Source organism: Oryctolagus cuniculus, chromosome 16 (genome assembly GCF_051225735.1).
Source record: "Oryctolagus cuniculus isolate XC-2025 breed Fujian yellow rabbit chromosome 16, ASM5122573v1, whole genome shotgun sequence".
In the NCBI taxonomy this organism is placed as follows: Eukaryota; Metazoa; Chordata; class Mammalia; order Lagomorpha; family Leporidae; genus Oryctolagus; species Oryctolagus cuniculus.
Window position 1 is genome coordinate 50,697,889 of NC_142882.1, and position 17,810 is coordinate 50,715,698.

At 48.3% G+C, this 17,810-nt stretch overlaps 1 protein-coding gene across 5 annotated transcripts in view; it reads right to left on the bottom strand.

Moving 5' to 3' along the window:
- RAPGEF5 (Rap guanine nucleotide exchange factor 5) overlaps positions 1–17,810 on the bottom strand; it is a 250,077-nt gene that overhangs the window by 96,126 nt on the left and 136,141 nt on the right. For 3 of the 5 annotated variants that reach the window (XM_051852807.3, XM_089315365.1, XM_089315368.1), the window contains one exon: positions 15,704–15,829. The exons of 1 other annotated variant lie outside the window; for it this stretch is intronic. In XM_051852807.3, the coding sequence (XP_051708767.1) occupies positions 15,704–15,829 (126 nt within the window). Of the gene's footprint in view, positions 1–6,254; positions 6,365–15,703; positions 15,830–17,810 lie in introns of those variants that run through there. One more of the 5 variants, XM_089315366.1, reaches the window with a different exon arrangement.

Sequence of the window (17,810 nt, forward strand, 5' to 3'; positions counted from 1 at the left end):
CCAGACGAAATCTGTTTGCTAACTGACTAACAGATGAGAAAACAGAGAGGTGAGGTGATTCACTAAATCTGCACTCAATCCATTTACTTTGGGATAAAATCTGTTCAAAGAATTTCAGTTTCTGGCCAGTGCCGTGGCTCACTAGGCTAATCCTCCGCCTGCGGTGCCGGCACACCGGGTTCTAGTCCCAGTTGGGGTGCCGGATTCTGTCCCGGTTGCTCCTCTTCCATTCTAGCTCTCTGCTGTGGCCCAGGAAGGCAGTGGAGGATGGCCCAAGTGCTTGGGCCCTGCACCCCATGGGAGACCAGGAGAAGCACCTGGCTCCTGGCTTCGGATCGGTGCAGCATGCTGGCCATAGCGGCCATTTGGGGGTGAACCAACGGAAGGAAGACCTTTCTCACTGTCTTCTTTCTCACTGTCTAACTCTGACTGTCAAAAAATAAAAATAAAAAAAGAATTTCAGTTTCTCCAGATTTTTTAAATGCTAGTAACAAACTCACTGGAGGAAAGTTATACATAGGGCAGGAAACTAAGAAATCTTAGTTTCACATTACAAAAAAGAAACAGAGACTGAAGAATTGAGTGAAAAGTCCAGGAGAAACAGAAAAAAAAACAAAAAACATTAAACTGAGGCCACAGAATGGGAAAGGGCTTCCTAATTTTGAAAATGAAGGAAAAATGCATTAACAGTTTCACTCATCCGTGTATAAAAATAACAAAGTAAGCAGGAGACAAACTGGGGAAAACTACCTGTGAGGAATATTGACAAAAGTCTGTATTCTTTATGTATGAAGAACTTACCCAAATCAATGAGAAAAATCCCAATTGGGAAAGGCACAAAGGGGTAAGTGGATTATTTACAGAGAAGGGAGAGATTGAAATAAAATTGCAAATATTCAACCTCTCTGGGAAAGAAATGTAAATTTCACTATCTTCCTTCTCCTCCAGCCCATCAAGCTGACAAAGACACTCCGTTTTTCTTATCAGACTCCTGGGCATCAGCGAGGGTGAAGGGGAGGCTGAGGGCATTCAGAACAAGTGCTTTCATGTATTGCTTTGCTGATGCAAGGAAAACCAGCCCAAGCTTTATGGAAAGTAGTTGGGCCAAAACATAAAAGGGATGAACAGGGTTCACATCTGCAGGGAGTAATTATTCTGCTAGGAATTGATCCTTGAGAATCAAAACTTAGGGGCAGATCTTTTGTAACAACACCATTTTGAAAACACAGCTGCCCTAGATGGAAGAAGAGTGGTTGAGTCAAGTATATTATTAAAACAGAAGGAGCGGCCGAGGTTGTGATGCCGGCATCCCATATCAGGGCTGGCTGGAGTCCCAGCCGCTCCACTTCTGGTCCAGCTCCCTACTAATGTGCCTAGGAAGTCATCAGAAGATGGCCCAAGTGCTTGGGGCCCTGTTACCCACATGGGAAACCTGGATGGCGTTTTGGGTTCCTGGCATCAGCCTGGCTCAGATCTGGCTGTTGTGGCCATTTGGGGTGTGAACCAGTGGATCAAAGATCTCTTTTTCTCCCACTCTCTCTATGTCACTCTGCCTTTCAAATAAATAAAATAAAATAAATCTTAAACATATATACGCACACGGATTATTTCAACTATTGGGTCAGCCGGGAAGTGGGGTGGGATGGGGAATAGGGCCTAATTATCATCACTTTTTCTTCCTTGTAGCTTTCTATCATTTCTTTCTTTTTTTTTTTTTTTTAAGATTTATTCTATTTATTTGAAAGACAGAGTTACAGAGAGAGGTAGAATCAGAGAGAGAGGTCTTCCATCCACTGGTTCACTCCCCAGATGGCCGTAATGGCTGGAGCTATGCTGATCCGAAGCCAGGAGCCAGGGGCTTCTTCCGGGTCTCCCACATGGGTGCAGGGGCCCAAGGACTTGGGCCATCTTCTACTGCTTTCCCAGGCCATAGCAGAGAGCTGGATCGGAAGTGGAGCAGAAATCTAAAAGCATAGATGTGTCAAAAGTTCCAGCAAATTGCCTAGCCCCTTGTCGGGGGGGGGGGTGTAGGTAATATTAGACACCTGCCATCTCTTTCCCCTGAATCTCACTTGCAAAAACAAATTCACCCAGCAAAACAGGCCAAGGACTCAGACAATCTACAAGGGTTTTGTTTTGGAAAAATATGCTTTGTAGCTAGAAAATGGGGCGTGTTGGGGGGAAGTGGAGAACTCGAACACTATGTACCCTTCTTTAGATTGGAGATTTGTCATCTTTGCCATCTGTGATTCCTGTCCCGACCTGGTCATAACCTGGGAGTGAAAAGGACGAGGTTTAATTTAGTGAATGCCGCACAGGAATGTGAGAAAACAGTTTTCTAAAAGCAAACACTTTATTCGAGTGCATTCTTTCCTCCCTTCCCAGCCCTCTCGCTTGTTTGCTTGTTGCCCTCTCCTTTACTCTCCTTCGTGTTTTTGTCCTTTTAAAATGTTTACTCATTTATTGATTGATTTTTTAACATTTATTTTATTTATTTTAAAGGCAGAGTTACAGAAGGAGGTAGAGGCATAGAGCCAGAGCCAAAGAGAGAGAGGTCTTCCATCTGCTGGTTCACTCCCTAGAAGGCTGCATTGGCTGGAGCTGGGCTGATCTGAAGCCAGGAGCCAGGAGCTTCTTCTGGGTCTCCCATGTGAATGCAGGGGCCCAAGGACTTGGGCCATTTTCCACTGCTTTCGCAGGCCACAGCAGAGAGCTGGATTGGAAGTGGAGCAGCCAGCACTAGAACCAGTGCCCATATGGGATTCCAGCACTGTAAGCCAGGGCTTTAACCCACTGTACCACAGCGCTGGCCCCTCATTTATTTTTTAAAATATTTATTTACTTATTTGAAAGGCAGAGAGAGACAGAACAGATAGTAAGCGAGATCTTCCATCCACTGGTTCACTCCCCAAATGGCCACACTGATGCCAGGAGCCTGGAAATCTGTCTGGGTCTCCCACAGGGGTGGCAGGGACCTATACACTTGGGCCGTCACCTGCTGCCTCCCAGGTGCCTTCACAGGGAGCTGGATCATAGAGTTCCCAGGATTTGAACCAAAAACTCTGATGTGAGGTGCAGGTACCCCAGGCAGTGGTTTGACACCTGCTGCAGCCGCACAGTAACACCTGTCATCTTTTTTCTTTCTTTCAATGGTGGTATCTTTGGAGCACAAATGACTTTGCTCATGTCTGGCTCTGTTCTATCTTGTGGGATGCCTGGTTCATAGCAAATGCTTTTCTCCATGTGAGAAGGCAGGAACAAACTAATCTTAGCTAGATCTTTGCAAGCTTGCTCTACCTACAAAAAAGGAACAAACTGACACTGAAAACTTCTTAGGCCCTCAGCAAGGACACCTTGAGGCACTGCAGTTGCGAGCTGACCACGGGTGGCACAGCTGGACAGCTGTGTAGCTGTCTGCCGCCCCCAAGCTCAGGCCCCGGCATCTGATGTGGCTGACCCCCTCCGAAGGGATCCTGGCCTCCATCTAAAGACCTCAGTGCCATCTCGGAAGTGACCAACGTCCCCAGCGTCCCGGGCTGTCCACCCCCAACGAAGCGGTAACTCAGCTCACTCTTGTCTTCCTCCCAGGCCCCCCAGGCTGCAATGCCCGCGTCTGTCCCTTGGCAGGATAGGACACAGTGCCTGGCTTCTCTCTCCTGGGTTCAAACAGTCTCCAAGGGTAACTTTGGGCCACAAGGAGAACCAGAAAGTTGCTCTTTTGCTACCTTCCTGCCCAAAGGACCTAGGCCAGGCAGATGGGGAACAGAAAAGCAGAATGAGCGCGAGGATGCAAAAACTGGCCCAGCGCGGAGGGTGCGGCGGGAGGAAGCAGCAGCTACAGCCGATGCCGCCCCGGGCTTCCTTACGAAGGGCTTTTCCAGGTGTGGTGCATTTTCTCAGGTCTGGGCAGATCTCCTCCACCTGCCAGGAGGATGAGTCACGGAGGGGCAGCAGTCTCACACCGACTGACTGGGGACACAAACAGGATCCGCTGGGTCAGAAGGGACTGCCAGCTGACACCGGCAGTGGGATGGGACAGTTCAACCACTCACATGAGGATTGTGAGCGCACACACCGGGCACTCCAGGACCTCCGAACAGACCATCAGAAGGCAACTGGTGCTGTCAGAATTCGGCCTCACTCAAGTTCTAAAATCTTCCCTTCACCACCTGCACGGTTTAACCCTAACCTCAAAGATCAGCACCAGCCTGGGCCACGGGAACTCCTCCCTCTGCCGTTTCACATCTGGTAGTTTTCGTCGTGTATGATGCTTAGAATGCCAGTCACACACATCATTGGAGGGGACGGCATGACCTCCCTGGCTTCAATGACGCCCTCTCTCCTCACAGTGGCAGAGTCAGAGCTGAGGGCTGCTCCAATACTGAGCTAAGACCTAGGCACGCACTTCCCCATGAGTGTCTCACGAGAGGTGCTGAGATCATCCCGGGTAGTCTTTGCTGACAAAATTGTTGGTGGCTGCTGCAGGAGCCGCTGTCCATTTTCTTTTCTTTCTTTTTTTTTTTTTTTTAGAAGATTTATTTCACTCTTTAAAAAGACAGAGTTACAGAGACAGAGAGAGAGAGAGAGAAAATATGAATGTCTTCCACCTACTGGTTCACTTCCCCAAATGGCCCAAACAGCCAGGGCTGGACCAGGCTGAAGCCAGAAGCCAGAAGCCAGGAGCTTCTTCTGGGTCTCCCACTTGGGTGCAGGGGCCCAGGCACTGCTGCCTTCCCAGGCACATTAGCAGCGAGTTGGATCAGAAGTGGAGCAGCCGGGACATGAACTGGCACCCATATAGGATGCCAGGGTGGTGGGCAGTGTCTTAATCCGTTGCACTACAGTGCCGGTCCCGAGTTGCTCATCTTCTCATGGGGACCAGGCCACGGGGAAGGGGACTGAGTTCAACAGAAGCCTTTCAGTGTGGCAAAGGTTGCTCCCATCAGGCTAGCCTCACACTAGGACCCCATAAAACACAACTTCAGGAACACCGAGAAAGCAAAGCACAAAGACTGAATTCTAATGTCTTCTAACTAACCTACAGGATCTCCAGTAATTACCTCCTTCATGAACGATTTTTGCTTCTGACTACAAAGGCGAAAGGGTCCCTACCTTATTAGAATATTATCAATGCAAACCGCTTCACAGTTCCTGCTGATGAATGAACTTCCAACAAAACGAATGGCTCACATAGTATTTACTGCCCGTTCCAGAGGAAAGCGTTCATAACCCTATCTAGCAGGTGCCAGTTTGTGAAAGAAGTATTTTCTTACCCACATCATCAAGACACATGATGTAGCTCAAGTTCTCTCCAGTGCTTACGACTCTCAGAGGGAAGCCCCAGGCCATGCAGACTGATTGTGAAAAATAACAAATCATCACAGCCTCCCAACTTGAGATAACAATAAACTCCCTGAGCAGGGAGAAAGTGATACCATCCATCAAGCACAACGCTCAGCTTGAGGTGTTCTCCTGCGTCGGGTCACGTGGGGATCGTGAGAATTCTTGATACACAGCGGTATCAGCATAAAGCTTGTTCTGCCTCTAAACACCCTAGCCGCGGCAAATCACAAGGAGCTGCCCACCTGTCCTAAGTCTCCTTCTCTCCCCTCTCCCACCACCACTCTTCCCGGACGTTCCAGCCCTGCCTTTGCCTCTGAGGGCACCAGCACGTGCTCCTGGGACTCACTAGGTTTTCCTGAACCTGATCTTCTCTAGAAATCCCTACCCCTCAGCCATTTCCTGCTGTCATCACTGTCTCAATATCACCATTCTCTTCCCCAACTATGGGTGTCTCAGATCGGAGGAGCCCCTAATCCTCCCTCATGACTCACTTTGCCAAAAGCATGCCCAGCCAGTCCTGGAACCTGAACAGAGAGAACGTTTACAAGGGTTTGTTGAAAAGGTTGAGCCTTGTTCACTTAATTATAGGCAAACGTTCAATACACGAATATACATGTCATAGCTTATACTTCTCTGCTTTATTAATACAGGAGGGAAATAGGGGAAAATGGAAAAAAAAGACAAACAAGCAAAACACAAGAGATTCTTCCAGTGAAAATTAAATGTGATGGTATTGCCTTCTACAGCCCCAAAACAATAATGCTTTTTGCACCAATAATAATTTCTAAAACAAAAAAAGTTTGAAGCAAATTTTTATGCAATGGCAAAGAAGAACATGGTCAATGTTTTAAGGAAAATAATGGATATTTAATATGACTTATTAGAAAATTATGTACTGTATACTTGCTCACAGTCTGTTCTGTTCTGTTCCGGTATTTTCAGCAATCTTCTATTTTTGTTATCTCAAACAACATTTAGGGCTGCTGGATGCCAGATGGAATTTTTTTCCTTTCCACCCACATCCCACTGCAAAAGGAAGAGAGATACTTTTCATCCTACACGGAACTCTTTTCTAAATCCCTTTCCTCACCTTTAATAACGGAGTGTCTTGAGTCACCCCAAGATCACCAAACTTTGGCTGAATCAATATGAGGTTATGGACAGCAGGGTGACTTGTATTTAAGGTGAAGAGCTGTTTCCCTGGTGTGTGTCAGTAAAATGCATTCACATTACAGCAACATGCAGGCTTGAAATTCTTTTCTACAAAACAGGGCTTCATCCAAGCTAATTTTTTTTAACTTAAAAAAAACCCTATTTATTTATTTAGCTTTACTTGAAGGCAGGGAGACAGAGACAGAAAGAGAAGGGGAGATCTTCCATCTATTGGTTCACTCTCCAAATGCGTGCACCAGTGGAGGCTGGGCCAGATGAAGCCAGGAGTCCAGAACTGAATCAGGGTTCCCTGCCTGGGTGGCAGGGACCCAGCATGGGGCCACCACCTGTTGTCTCCCAGGGTCTGCACTGGCAGGAAGCTGGACTGGAAGCAGAGGGGCTGGGACTCCCAATACAGGATGTGTTTGTCCCACCCGGCATCTTGATCCCAACATCAAACATCTGCCCCCCCATATCATATCAAACTTTTAAAGAAAAGCGATGACAGGTGGCGTATTTTACGGTAAAGCTGACAAACTCCCCCTGAGCTGTAAGGGCACATTCTGCCCTCGCTGCAAATCGTCAGCACATATGCTGCCTCCTGCTTCGTGTACAGCCAGCGGGGCGCTGTGGGGAAGGCAGTAGAAGGCACCCATGCCCACGTTGCAGCAGGGGAGTCTCATTCGAATCTCGGCTTCTTTCTCTCTCCTGCTTAGCTGCTTCACAAGAACTTGATGGTGCTCTTGGCACAGCGCTTGGCCAGGCCCTCCATCCTGCACCCTGGGGCCCCTGTGCCTCTTGCTTGGAGAGCTGTCACAGCCCCTGCCCAGGGGCCCTTGCGTCATCATATCAGTTCTTGTCTCTGCCTGGCGTGCCCAGCCCTCCGCATTTCCCATGGCTTTTTTGAGTCCCAGATTCCTCAGGGAAACTTGCACATGTCCTGGACTAATGGACAGCCCTGTTTGGTGCTTCCAAGAGCACCTGAATTAACACTTAGCAGACAGGTAACTGTGAATTCACTCAGCACCTAAAAATGCATCCGTGTCATTTATTTATTTATTTGAAAGGCAGAGAGATACAGAGATCCCCCATCTGCTGGTTCAATCCTCAAATGCCTGGGGTGGGCCAGGCCAAAGCTGGGAGCTGGCAACTCAATCCAAGTCTCTCATGTGAGTGGCCAGGACCCAGCCACTTAAGCCCCGCCTGCTGCCTCGCTGGGTGTGCCACAGCAGGTAGCTGGATAGGAAGTGGAACTGAGATTCAAACCCAGGCACTCTGAAATGGGGTGCAGGTGTCTGGAGATGCCTTAAGCACTTGGCCAAGCCTGTCCTGAGCTGCTGAATTTCCTGCAAAGCCCCCAGGGCAGTCCCAGGGAACCGAGGCCGGCTGTCAGTTGGTGCCTCTGTCTCAGTACTCCCTGTGTCTCTGTATTTCTCATACCTCCAGGCCTCGGCAGTACACGGCTATCACGAAGCACAGTCCTCTGTCTGCTTCCTCTGTCCTTTTTGTCTTCAGACATCCACGTAGCCATTATCAACCCAAATGATAACCCCCCAGCAAAGGTTTCCACGGCTACTTGATCAGACAAGAGTCTACGAGGTGTTGTCACTGTCACATTAATGCAGACCAGGCCTCGCTGGACGTGAGAAGAAAGGATACAGGGTCACCCAGGGTCTGGAGTGGGTGTCCCTCTAGGGGCTGCAGGGCAAAAGGCTGAGGAAGGACCTCATTTTTCAATACCTCACTGAATGACTTCGCAGCCACACTGGAAGTGAGGGCTATTCTAATTTTGCAAGGGTAAGAATCTAATACATTCAGAGTACAGCACCTGTACAGCAAGGAATAAAAGACCCTTTGATAACGTGAGGTGGCCAAAGTGCAGTCACTGAGCCAGTATCAATTTTCATCATTGGGCCTTTTCAAATAAACTGGAACATTTTCAGAAAAATAAACAAATAGCATAATGACAGATTCCTCTCTCTTGAAAAATGCCAAAACTCATTTTAAAAAAAAAGAGACTTGCAGTGGGCTTCTTTTGAGAACCTAAAAATACAGCTAATGAGCAGATGGCAGCACCAGACAGAGGGGCACACTGCGGCCTTTTGCGATCAGGCTGGCTGCTAGTTTTCTGGAGAGGACAAATTAGAATTTAAAGAGCGGGCAGACTGAATGAAACTTGTAAACCTTGCTCCTGTATAGACAAGAAGAGCATGGATGGCTGCTGGTGGGAAATGCGTTTGTGGGGTTTATGTTCTTGTCCTGAGTCCCTGGTGTGCTATTTAGACACTGCCAGATACCACTGCATACTATTAGATGTCAAAAGCTGCCTGGAACAGTTTCCGTTTCCATGCAAATACTCTTCCCAGCCTGACTGTCAACTTCTTGGAGGCAAGAACTATCCTCCACTGCTTTGCTTTGCTGTTCCTTTGTGGCCAGACTAATTACAAAGGGACTCAGCTCTTGCAGGTCAGCCTACTGCCTGGGAAAAGATACTTCACGACCGACCCGACCCTCGCCAGGACACTGCAGGGAAGCAGATCACAGACTTTCAGTGTGGTTCTTCCCAGGCGACTGATGGGGAGCTGAATGCTGTTTGTGTTGCCTAGGACAGCCGGACTCCGGCGTTCGGGAACCAGCGCTGTGGTACAGCGGGTTAGGCCGCCACTGGTGGTGCTGGCATCCCTCGTCAGTGCGCCAGTTCAAGTCCCGGCTGCTGTGCTTCCCATTCAGCTCCCTGCTAACGCACCGAGGGAAGCAGCAGAAGATGGCCTGAGAGTGCCCTTGCTCTCCCACCACCCACGGGGGAGACCCGGATGCAGTTCCTGGCTCCTGGCTCCGGCCTGGCTCAGTCTGGCCATTTGGAGAGTGAATGGATTTTTCTCTCTCAATAAAAGGGAGAAAGAGAGAAAGAGAGAGAGAGAGAGAGAGAGAGAGAGAGAGAGAGACAGGGACATCTCTATCTGCTGGTTCACTCCCCAAATGGCCTCAACAACCAGAGCTGGGCCAGGCCAATGCCAGGAGCCAGGATTTTCTTCTAAGTCTCCCACGGAGGTGCAGGAGCCCAAGGACTTGAGCCATCTTTCGCTGCTTTCCCAGATGCATTAGTAGGCAGCTTAAGGGGAGCAGTGGGGACTTGAACTGGTGCCCATATGTGCTGCAGGCAGTAGCTTAACCCACTACACCACGGTGCTGGCCCCAAAATAAGAAATCTTAAAAAAAAAAAAAGGACTCTAGCTTTCAATACTAAGCAGTCATGTTATAGAATTCTATTCATTTTTAATTAGTGAATTGGTAAACTTCAAATAATGTGGACATTGCTTGAGATTCATACATATATACATAATACAAGTTCGAACACAGGATGATAAAACTACTTCTCTTTTTATTATTCCATGCAGAGTAAAAAGAGCATTTTCCATCCTACATTTAACTACCTTTCAAACAAACAAAAAAACCCCAAAGTAATTGACCAAGTGAACATTGGAGAAAGATGGGGAGCCACTTTAACCATGTAAAATAAGGGCTGAGGACTCCAAGCCACCCCCCCCCCCCGTCACCCCTAAACAGGGCGCCTTTGACGTAGGCAGAATTCCAGGATGAGGCTGCAGGAAGCCAAGGAGGAAGCAGCAGGGCATGTGGAGGGCTAGGGACCCTGCCCCGGTAGAGGCCACTCTGCCAGGACTCAGCTTCCTGCCTGGCCTGCCCAGTGCAGTGGGGAAGGGGAAGGAAGCAGGGTGGGTCCAGACTTAACAAAGGAACTGAAGCACACAGGGTGGGGCGAGGGAGGGGCACACACAGGGCCCCTGAGAGCAGCCCTGGGTGCGGTTTTCACACGCATTTCAGAGACCTCCCTTTCTGAGGGGGAGGGGGGGCGGTTCCGGAGCTGTGGCTGACTTTTTCATGATGCACTACAAAGCGTTGGTTTTCTGGGAAAGAAGGCATTTGTCTTCCAGGAAAGAAGACTGGCATCGAGATGGAGACTTGCTGGCAGCCTTTCACTGACACTCAAATGCAACAGCCCATCAGATTTCCAAGCTAGGACTTGAACTCAGTGTTCCTCTTCCTTTCCCCTCCCACCGCAGCGTCCCTTCCTTCTCAATCATTGTCTTTCTCCTCCAGGCTGCTTGTTTCGTGCATCCCCTCTTCTTGGCGACTGGGCTCCTGAGGGTCCTGTAGTCCTCCCTCCCTCAGGGACAGACTTGAGTTCACTCAGGGCCCAGTTCTGCCCTCTCAACTCCTCACCTAGCTACCAGATGGAAATAACATCACTGATGTGATGTCACCTCCCCCACCTGCCCCTTAAATCTTTATTTATTTATTTGAAAGGCAGAGTGACAGAGAGAAGGGGAGAGACAGCCAGCCATATTGGCTTGGGCTGGCTCAGGTCAAAGCCAGGAGCCAGGAACTCTGAGTCTCCCACGTGGATGCAGGGGCCCAAGCACTTGCGTTATGTTCTGCTGATTTCCCAGGCACATTAGCAGGGTGCTGGATTGGAAGTGGAGCAGCAGGGACTGGAACAAGTGTCCATATGGGATGCCAGGGTAGCAGGCGGCAGCTTAACCCACTGTGCCACAGCGCCAGCCCCTCGCCCCACTTTTTAATGAATGCTAATGGAACCAGGTACACCGTGGCTCCTCCTGTGCCCAAGGTAACCTGAAACTTCTTGGTAGGGTCTCCCACGGCCTGGTCCCAGTCTTGCTTCCCACTGAATCTTTCTCCTCCCCACCCTCCACAACTCTTGGTCCTCGAGTGACATGTATCTGCAGACCTCCTACCATACACTGACCTCTTAACGTGCTGTGTCTAATGCTACTCCTCCCACTAGGAACATTCAAATCTAACTCAAAACCCAGCTGAAAGTCCAGGTCAAACTCTACCTCCACTGCAGGAGAGAATTCAGGCTCTTTACCTGGAAATTCTTCTTCTACCTCCTCGGTGTATCTCTTGGGATTCTCATCAATGCCTCACTGTTTTCTATATTATTTATTGATTTCTTTACTTCATGTTTATTTGAAAGTCAGAGAGAGAGAGAGAGAGATCAACTGATCTTCCATCTGCTGATTCACTCTCCATATGCCTGCTACAGCCAGGGCTAGGCCAGGCCAACACCAGGAGCTCAGAACTCAATCCAAGTCTCCCATGTGGGTGGCAGGGACTCAAGTACTTGAACCACTACTGTTGCATTCTGGGGTGTGTGTTAGGGGAAGCTGGATCGGAAGTGGAGGAGCTGGGACTTGAACCAGGCACTTTGATACAGGATGCTGGTGTCCCAAGTGGCATCTTAACTGCTGCTCCTCACCCCTGCCCCACCTCCTCCTTTATCTCATTTACTGGGGGGCAGTGTCTTTTCTCCACAGCCAGAGACCATACTTGGTAAGGACTCACTACAGTTACTTTGGTTCCTCTACAACATAAAATGTAACAGCATTGTTAATGAGTGATGGAGAACATTCCAGAACAACAGAACAGTAATCCACCTCAGGCCGTGTAGGTCAGGGGAGCAAGGGCTGAAGGAGACCCACCTGTAACTGTAAGAAAGTGCCACAGCTTTGCCCAAATGAGCCAGCGAACTTGGGGGTGACCAGAGATTCTCTTACAGAGAATTCAAAGGGTCTGAGGTGGAAAACAGAAAAGTTTACTTCATCTCTCCACCACCAGCCAAAGCCTCTAGCTAATAATGTGTCAGGAGGGTGAACACTCAGGTCTCTGAGAGCCAAGGGCTTATGCAGCGTTCAGGGCAAAGACGGCCAGCTACTCTCAAATCTACTACCATCCCAAAGGAACCTGAACACAAATTCAGAAACTGCTTCCTGAAGAAGGCACCCGGGTTCCAATCGCCCGCTCTCCGCACCGCCCGCCGTGCCGGTGCCAGCATTGCTGCCTGGCTCAGGCGCGCAGCCCTCACGTGACTAACTCACCACCCTGGCTCTCCAAGGCTTCTCTCCCGCGAGTCCGCGCCCCAACCCCTTCCTGGCTCCCATTGCCTCTGAACCACGGCCAGAGCGATCTCACAGAGGCTGGATCTGATTATGCCACTTCCTTTCTTTGACGGCGTTCCTCTGCCAGAGAGGCAAGCCCGAACGCCGGCGGTGCTTTACCAGGGCTTTCATACCCCAGCTCAATGCGCTTTCCAGCCCTCATCTTCCTGCTCCCCGTGAGTCACCCCCAGAACTACAGTCATGTCTTCTTGCTCCTCCCTCTGCCTAAAGCTCTCTCCCCTGCCCCACCCTTCTCTCCTGACTGCAAGGTCAAGCTCAACTGACCCCCTCTGAGAACACCTGTCGCTTCCTCTATGGAGATAATCATGGAATGAAGACCAGGAACTACAATACCCACATGGGAGGTCATCTGTTAAGACCCAGATCATTTCTGTCCCATTCTTGAAGCCTTCGCATGATAACCATTCATGCTTACCAGAGAACCTGGTCTCATTTTGCCCATGGCTAGTTAATAGAAAATAGGAAAACTGAGTGCTTCCTGGGCGGAGTGTGATAATTACATGTTAAACTTTTTCTTTTGCAAAAATACCTTGGCAAAAGCACAGTGACATGTTTCTCTCACCTCATGCATTCATAATCATGGCATTTACTGGTTTAATATTAGAAATGATGACTCAGAAAGCTCTGATTCCCTTGTAACAAGACATACCAGCAACCAACAGCAAACGCACCGTCTTTGGCTACTGCAGTAGCTCCTGGAGGTAACGTTCATCAGTCGGGCACACATGTGGTCTTGTAAGACGGGCGAAGCAATGCCATTTGGTAAAACGAGTAACTCTACAGGGCAGGCAACTTGGATTCCAACTCCAATCTCACCACTGTCTACTTTAACTACCTTTGGCACCCCTGGCATCATAGATGAGGGAAATGAAACATTTTTAAAGTCGTGAAAGAAAGGAAATCTGTATGAAACTCCAGGGCTTGGGAATTATTCTTGCAACAAGAAGAGACTTATTGCAAGTTTACGTTCAATGGACTGCAGCTTCCTCTGTACTCCAGTGTCGGGCAGCGAGAGCAGACAACTGCTACTGAAAAGAAGACGAGGGCGGGAAAAATGGACACGCTTCAGTCTCACAAACAATGTGAATGTCACAGGAAAGCAACAGTGTGGATACACCCAGTGCACAAGACCCAAGAGATTAAAATAAAGTATTGGACAGCTTCTGATTCCTAATAAATTACTGTAAAAAAAAAAAAAGTACAAGTATCTCATAACAAATCATTCGCTGAGTGGCACACTATGTCAACACCAGCCTTGACAGGTGATTGGTTCAGCTGGCTTCGTCCAGCAGAAGGCAGATGGCAGAATGGCTGCATTTATATTTATCAGCAGGCCAAAAAAAATAAAAGATCCTCAACATTCGACTTTCCTCACTTTCAGCTTCACGGGAAAGTCTGTGTAGAAAAAGGCCTAATTCCAACGTTTATTTATGAACCATCTTGGCTCTCAGGGTTGCCAAGGTACCCATCAGAGGACATTCATGCAAGAAGTGAAAAACCTTGGTGTTTTACTTTTGCAAACTTAAAATTTAGTGGTAACAGAGAATAAATAGCCATAAGCAGAGTTGCAAATCGTTAATCACTGAGTTTCTGTCTCAGGTGGAAAGGCTTTGTCATGATCAGCACCAAGTTCACATTTCTATAGCTACAAATTTGGAGGTGCTTATAATGGCATTGGCTGCTCTTATTTGTAACATTTCAGAATGCACTAGACAAAAGACACAGGGTACACAAGGATCTTTGAAAATAAGCACAGGGTTGTTTGTGGCCCGGAGCTCATAATATTTATTTTTGGAGAAGTGCTTCTCTATTGTCTGATTTTGAAAAATTTGCCCTAAAATCCAGTTGTCACTGATTTACAAGAAAAGAAAAATGCTCATAGTTAAACTACGACATGCTTTCGCATCATCCACAGTGAAGACTCACCTTGATTTCAGAGATGCTAAAATGTGCAGACACATCTATCATGAAATCAATACAGCAGGGCTTATGAAAAATGCTGCTCTTCTGATTAAAACGAATCAAAGGAAACACTGTTTCAAAGTGTCCTCAGCACACAGCACAGGACGGGAGTGCCTTTGGATGGAGTCAGCCTTAGGGGTGCTTTCAGAACCTGATCAAGACCTTCCCTCTTCAATAGCACCTGGCAGAGTGAAGCTATCTGACACTTGCCCCTAAGCCAGGGGTCACTCCTGGATGGAGCTATTTTGCTCCATCAGGAAGCTTGAAGCTGCCTAATTATTCTCCCCCTGGCAACACCAACTATTGCAATTTTGTGTTGCACCGTTTGCAATGTGCCAACTTATTAAACTAAGCAACCAGCCAGCCTCCAACATCTCCCCTCTGCTTCTGCTCAGAAAAACCCTGTCATTTCTATCGATGGACTTGAAGCAACACTAGTCCCCCTTGGAAAGGTTTGAAAATACAATTCCAAGGAAAGCTGGCTTCAGAGAAAGACATGTTTACAAGCACAGAGGAATTTTCCTCTCCATGAGTAACCCTGGCCAGGGCAGCGCCGAGAGTGAAACTATCTTACGAACAACAACAACAAAAGCAGCAGCAACGCGGAACAGGGGAGAGTGGTGCCACTGTCCTCCCAGCGGGATGGACGCCGGCCTTCTCGGTCCTAGGGCTGCCCATGAATAAGCGCTTTCAGGGGGACCGAGCCCATCGTCCCTTTGCCCAGCTTGCACTGCGTGCAAACAATATCACTCTTGTTGGAACACAAACGTTCACAAGATACTGACTTCTGACCCTGCCACTGGGTGCCAGCGTCTATCGTCTGTTCTTCTGTTCCTGTCTATTTTCAGTGGCTTAGGACACACACTTGTTTGGCAACGAGATCCACCCTTGACCCCATACAAAACATAAAAGTACACTAGAATGTTCTTTCAAAGTCCGTATTCTCCAAACCATCTGATGGGGGGCGAACGCACCCTAAGTTAAACCTAGTGTCGTCCACTTAGGACCATCAGTGACGCATGCGCTCATACTGGCTCAAAGGTGAGCCCCTATTTCTACACGACTTACTTTTGAGAAGAGCTCTCTTATAAATCCAGCATCTTGGGGGTCCCCCATTTTCACGAAGGAGCGGAGGAACCCCATACTTAAAGAATTTAAAATCAATGGTTCTTTCCTTCGAACAGAAAGCCAGGCAGAAGCACTTCCCACCCCTTCAAGCCCGCGCTCCCAGGAGGAAAAGGGCTTACGTGCTCAGGCTTCTCTGGTTCCTTTCTGTCCGTCTGCAAAAACTGACAGTTTTCTCGCGCCAGCTTCTGGACCAGTTCAATCCGTCCCATGTCATCTCTCTCTTGAAGCTTGCACATCACCCCTGCCTTAAGAGTTGGGGAGAAAGCGAAGATGTACTTAAATCCACAATCCCAGGACATCACACCACCGCCAAGGGCACCTTTAGAATAAACTCATTTTTTTTTTCCTTCACCCGGGTTAGATCATGGTCTTGGTACAGTGGCTTGTCTTTCCAAAACGGGAGTCATTTTAACCTAGGAACGCTATGCCAGAAGGACCTGAGGTTGAGATCATGGATCAGTCTACTCCGAGAGCGAACGGCAGAGCCAACTAAACCATTTGCTACTACGTGTGTGGCTGATATGCCACTATTTGTTTGTTCCTGACAGCCTGTTTCCTGTTACATAAGCAGAGCCTAGCAAGAGGTTAAAAACTCATGGGAAAGTTCGCCAGGAACCACTCTGGCAAAAAGGGTGAAGAGATACAGAGCCCTAAAAATAACAGGCTACCACCTCCCAAGTTTTTAACTCTAGTACATCATCCCACGCACAAATACACAGTTAACCCAAAGGTTACAGCATGAGCAGCATGAGGGTTTTTTTTTTTTAAACAACTGGAAAATTACTACAGAACATTCATAAAATACTTCCAACCTTATATGAAAAAAGGGAAAACTTTTTATTAGCAATAAGCGACTGGAAAAAGAAAGCTTGCAGCTCTACTCAGGAGGGCTTGGAAAAGACCCATGAAGCATCAGCGAGGGTTAAAGGTGACCATGAGGAGGGAGGCACAGCCAGGGCTTGATTAGAAAAAAACCACACACAATTCTTAGCTCCGTCTCACATTCTTTCCAAAATGCTCCATACTGATGTCTCAGGACAGGAAGAAACCCAAGGTTTCTCTAGGCAGGAGCAGGCCAGACTACAGAAACTGTTTTACCCAGCATGACCTGCAGCACGGGGACATATGGAAGAAGATGAGCAAGCACGGGCAGGGGCCGGTGGAGCTGCCCGGTTCTGGTCCCAGCGGTTTGTGCTAAGACACTCGTGTTGCTGACTGGGCACTGGAGAGACGGTGCCTAAGGCTGCATTCCCAAGGGCAGTGACTGCTCTTTATCGAGCAGCTAATCTAAGTAGGAAGGAAGGAAACATACAAGAAGATCCTTGCAATAGCCCAAATCACAGATTCCCAGATGCAGGGAGTGGAGCTCCCTCCACCACCGTCAGAGATTTATTTTCACAGTGGCCGTTATGAGTGGGTCTCCAGTCCCCTCCTGGATTTCCTGGACATGGATCTCAGTTTCTCTTTAGACACTGGTTGGAAAGCCCCTGACCACACGAGCCAAAACCCTAGTCTTCTCCATGAACTTCAACCACGAGCACTAGTTTGGCTTTTTAAAATGCTGGGAAACACGCTTGTCCCTTATCCAAGATGACAATCTTCCACAAATTCTTAACTACAAAGATTTATTATATCCTTCTTTTAATCTTCTCTAGATATGTATCTCTAGTTCTATAATTATTTTATCCATTTATTCTTTCACTCATGCAACAGATTTTTTTTAAAAAAAGATTTATTTTTATTTATTTGAAAGGCAAAATGACAGAGGGAGGGAGGGGGGAGACAGAGATAGAGAGAAAGAGAGAGAGGCAGAGGGAGAGTGAGCAAGCTCTTGCATCCACTGATGCGCTCTCCAGATGGCTGTAATAGTTGGGGCTGGCCAGATCAAACCCAGCAGCCAGGAACTCCATCCGGGTCTCCTAGGTGGGTGGCAGGGGTCCAAGTATTTGGGCCATCTTGTCTTCCTGGGGGCATTAGCAAGGAGCTGGAGCAGAAGCCGAGCAGCTGGGACTGTAACTGGGGCTCTGAAATGGGATGCTGGCATCGCACGCAGGTGGTGGCTTGAGCAGTCGCACCACAGCGCTGGCCTCTCATGCAGCAGGCTTTGTGCAAACTACACTCTACTAGGTTCAGGGCATAGGTTCAGCACCAACCGCATCTCAGAGCTCACAGGGGACATCAGTCATGTGTGGGGAGCAATCCGGACTAGACTAAGTTACTCGAATT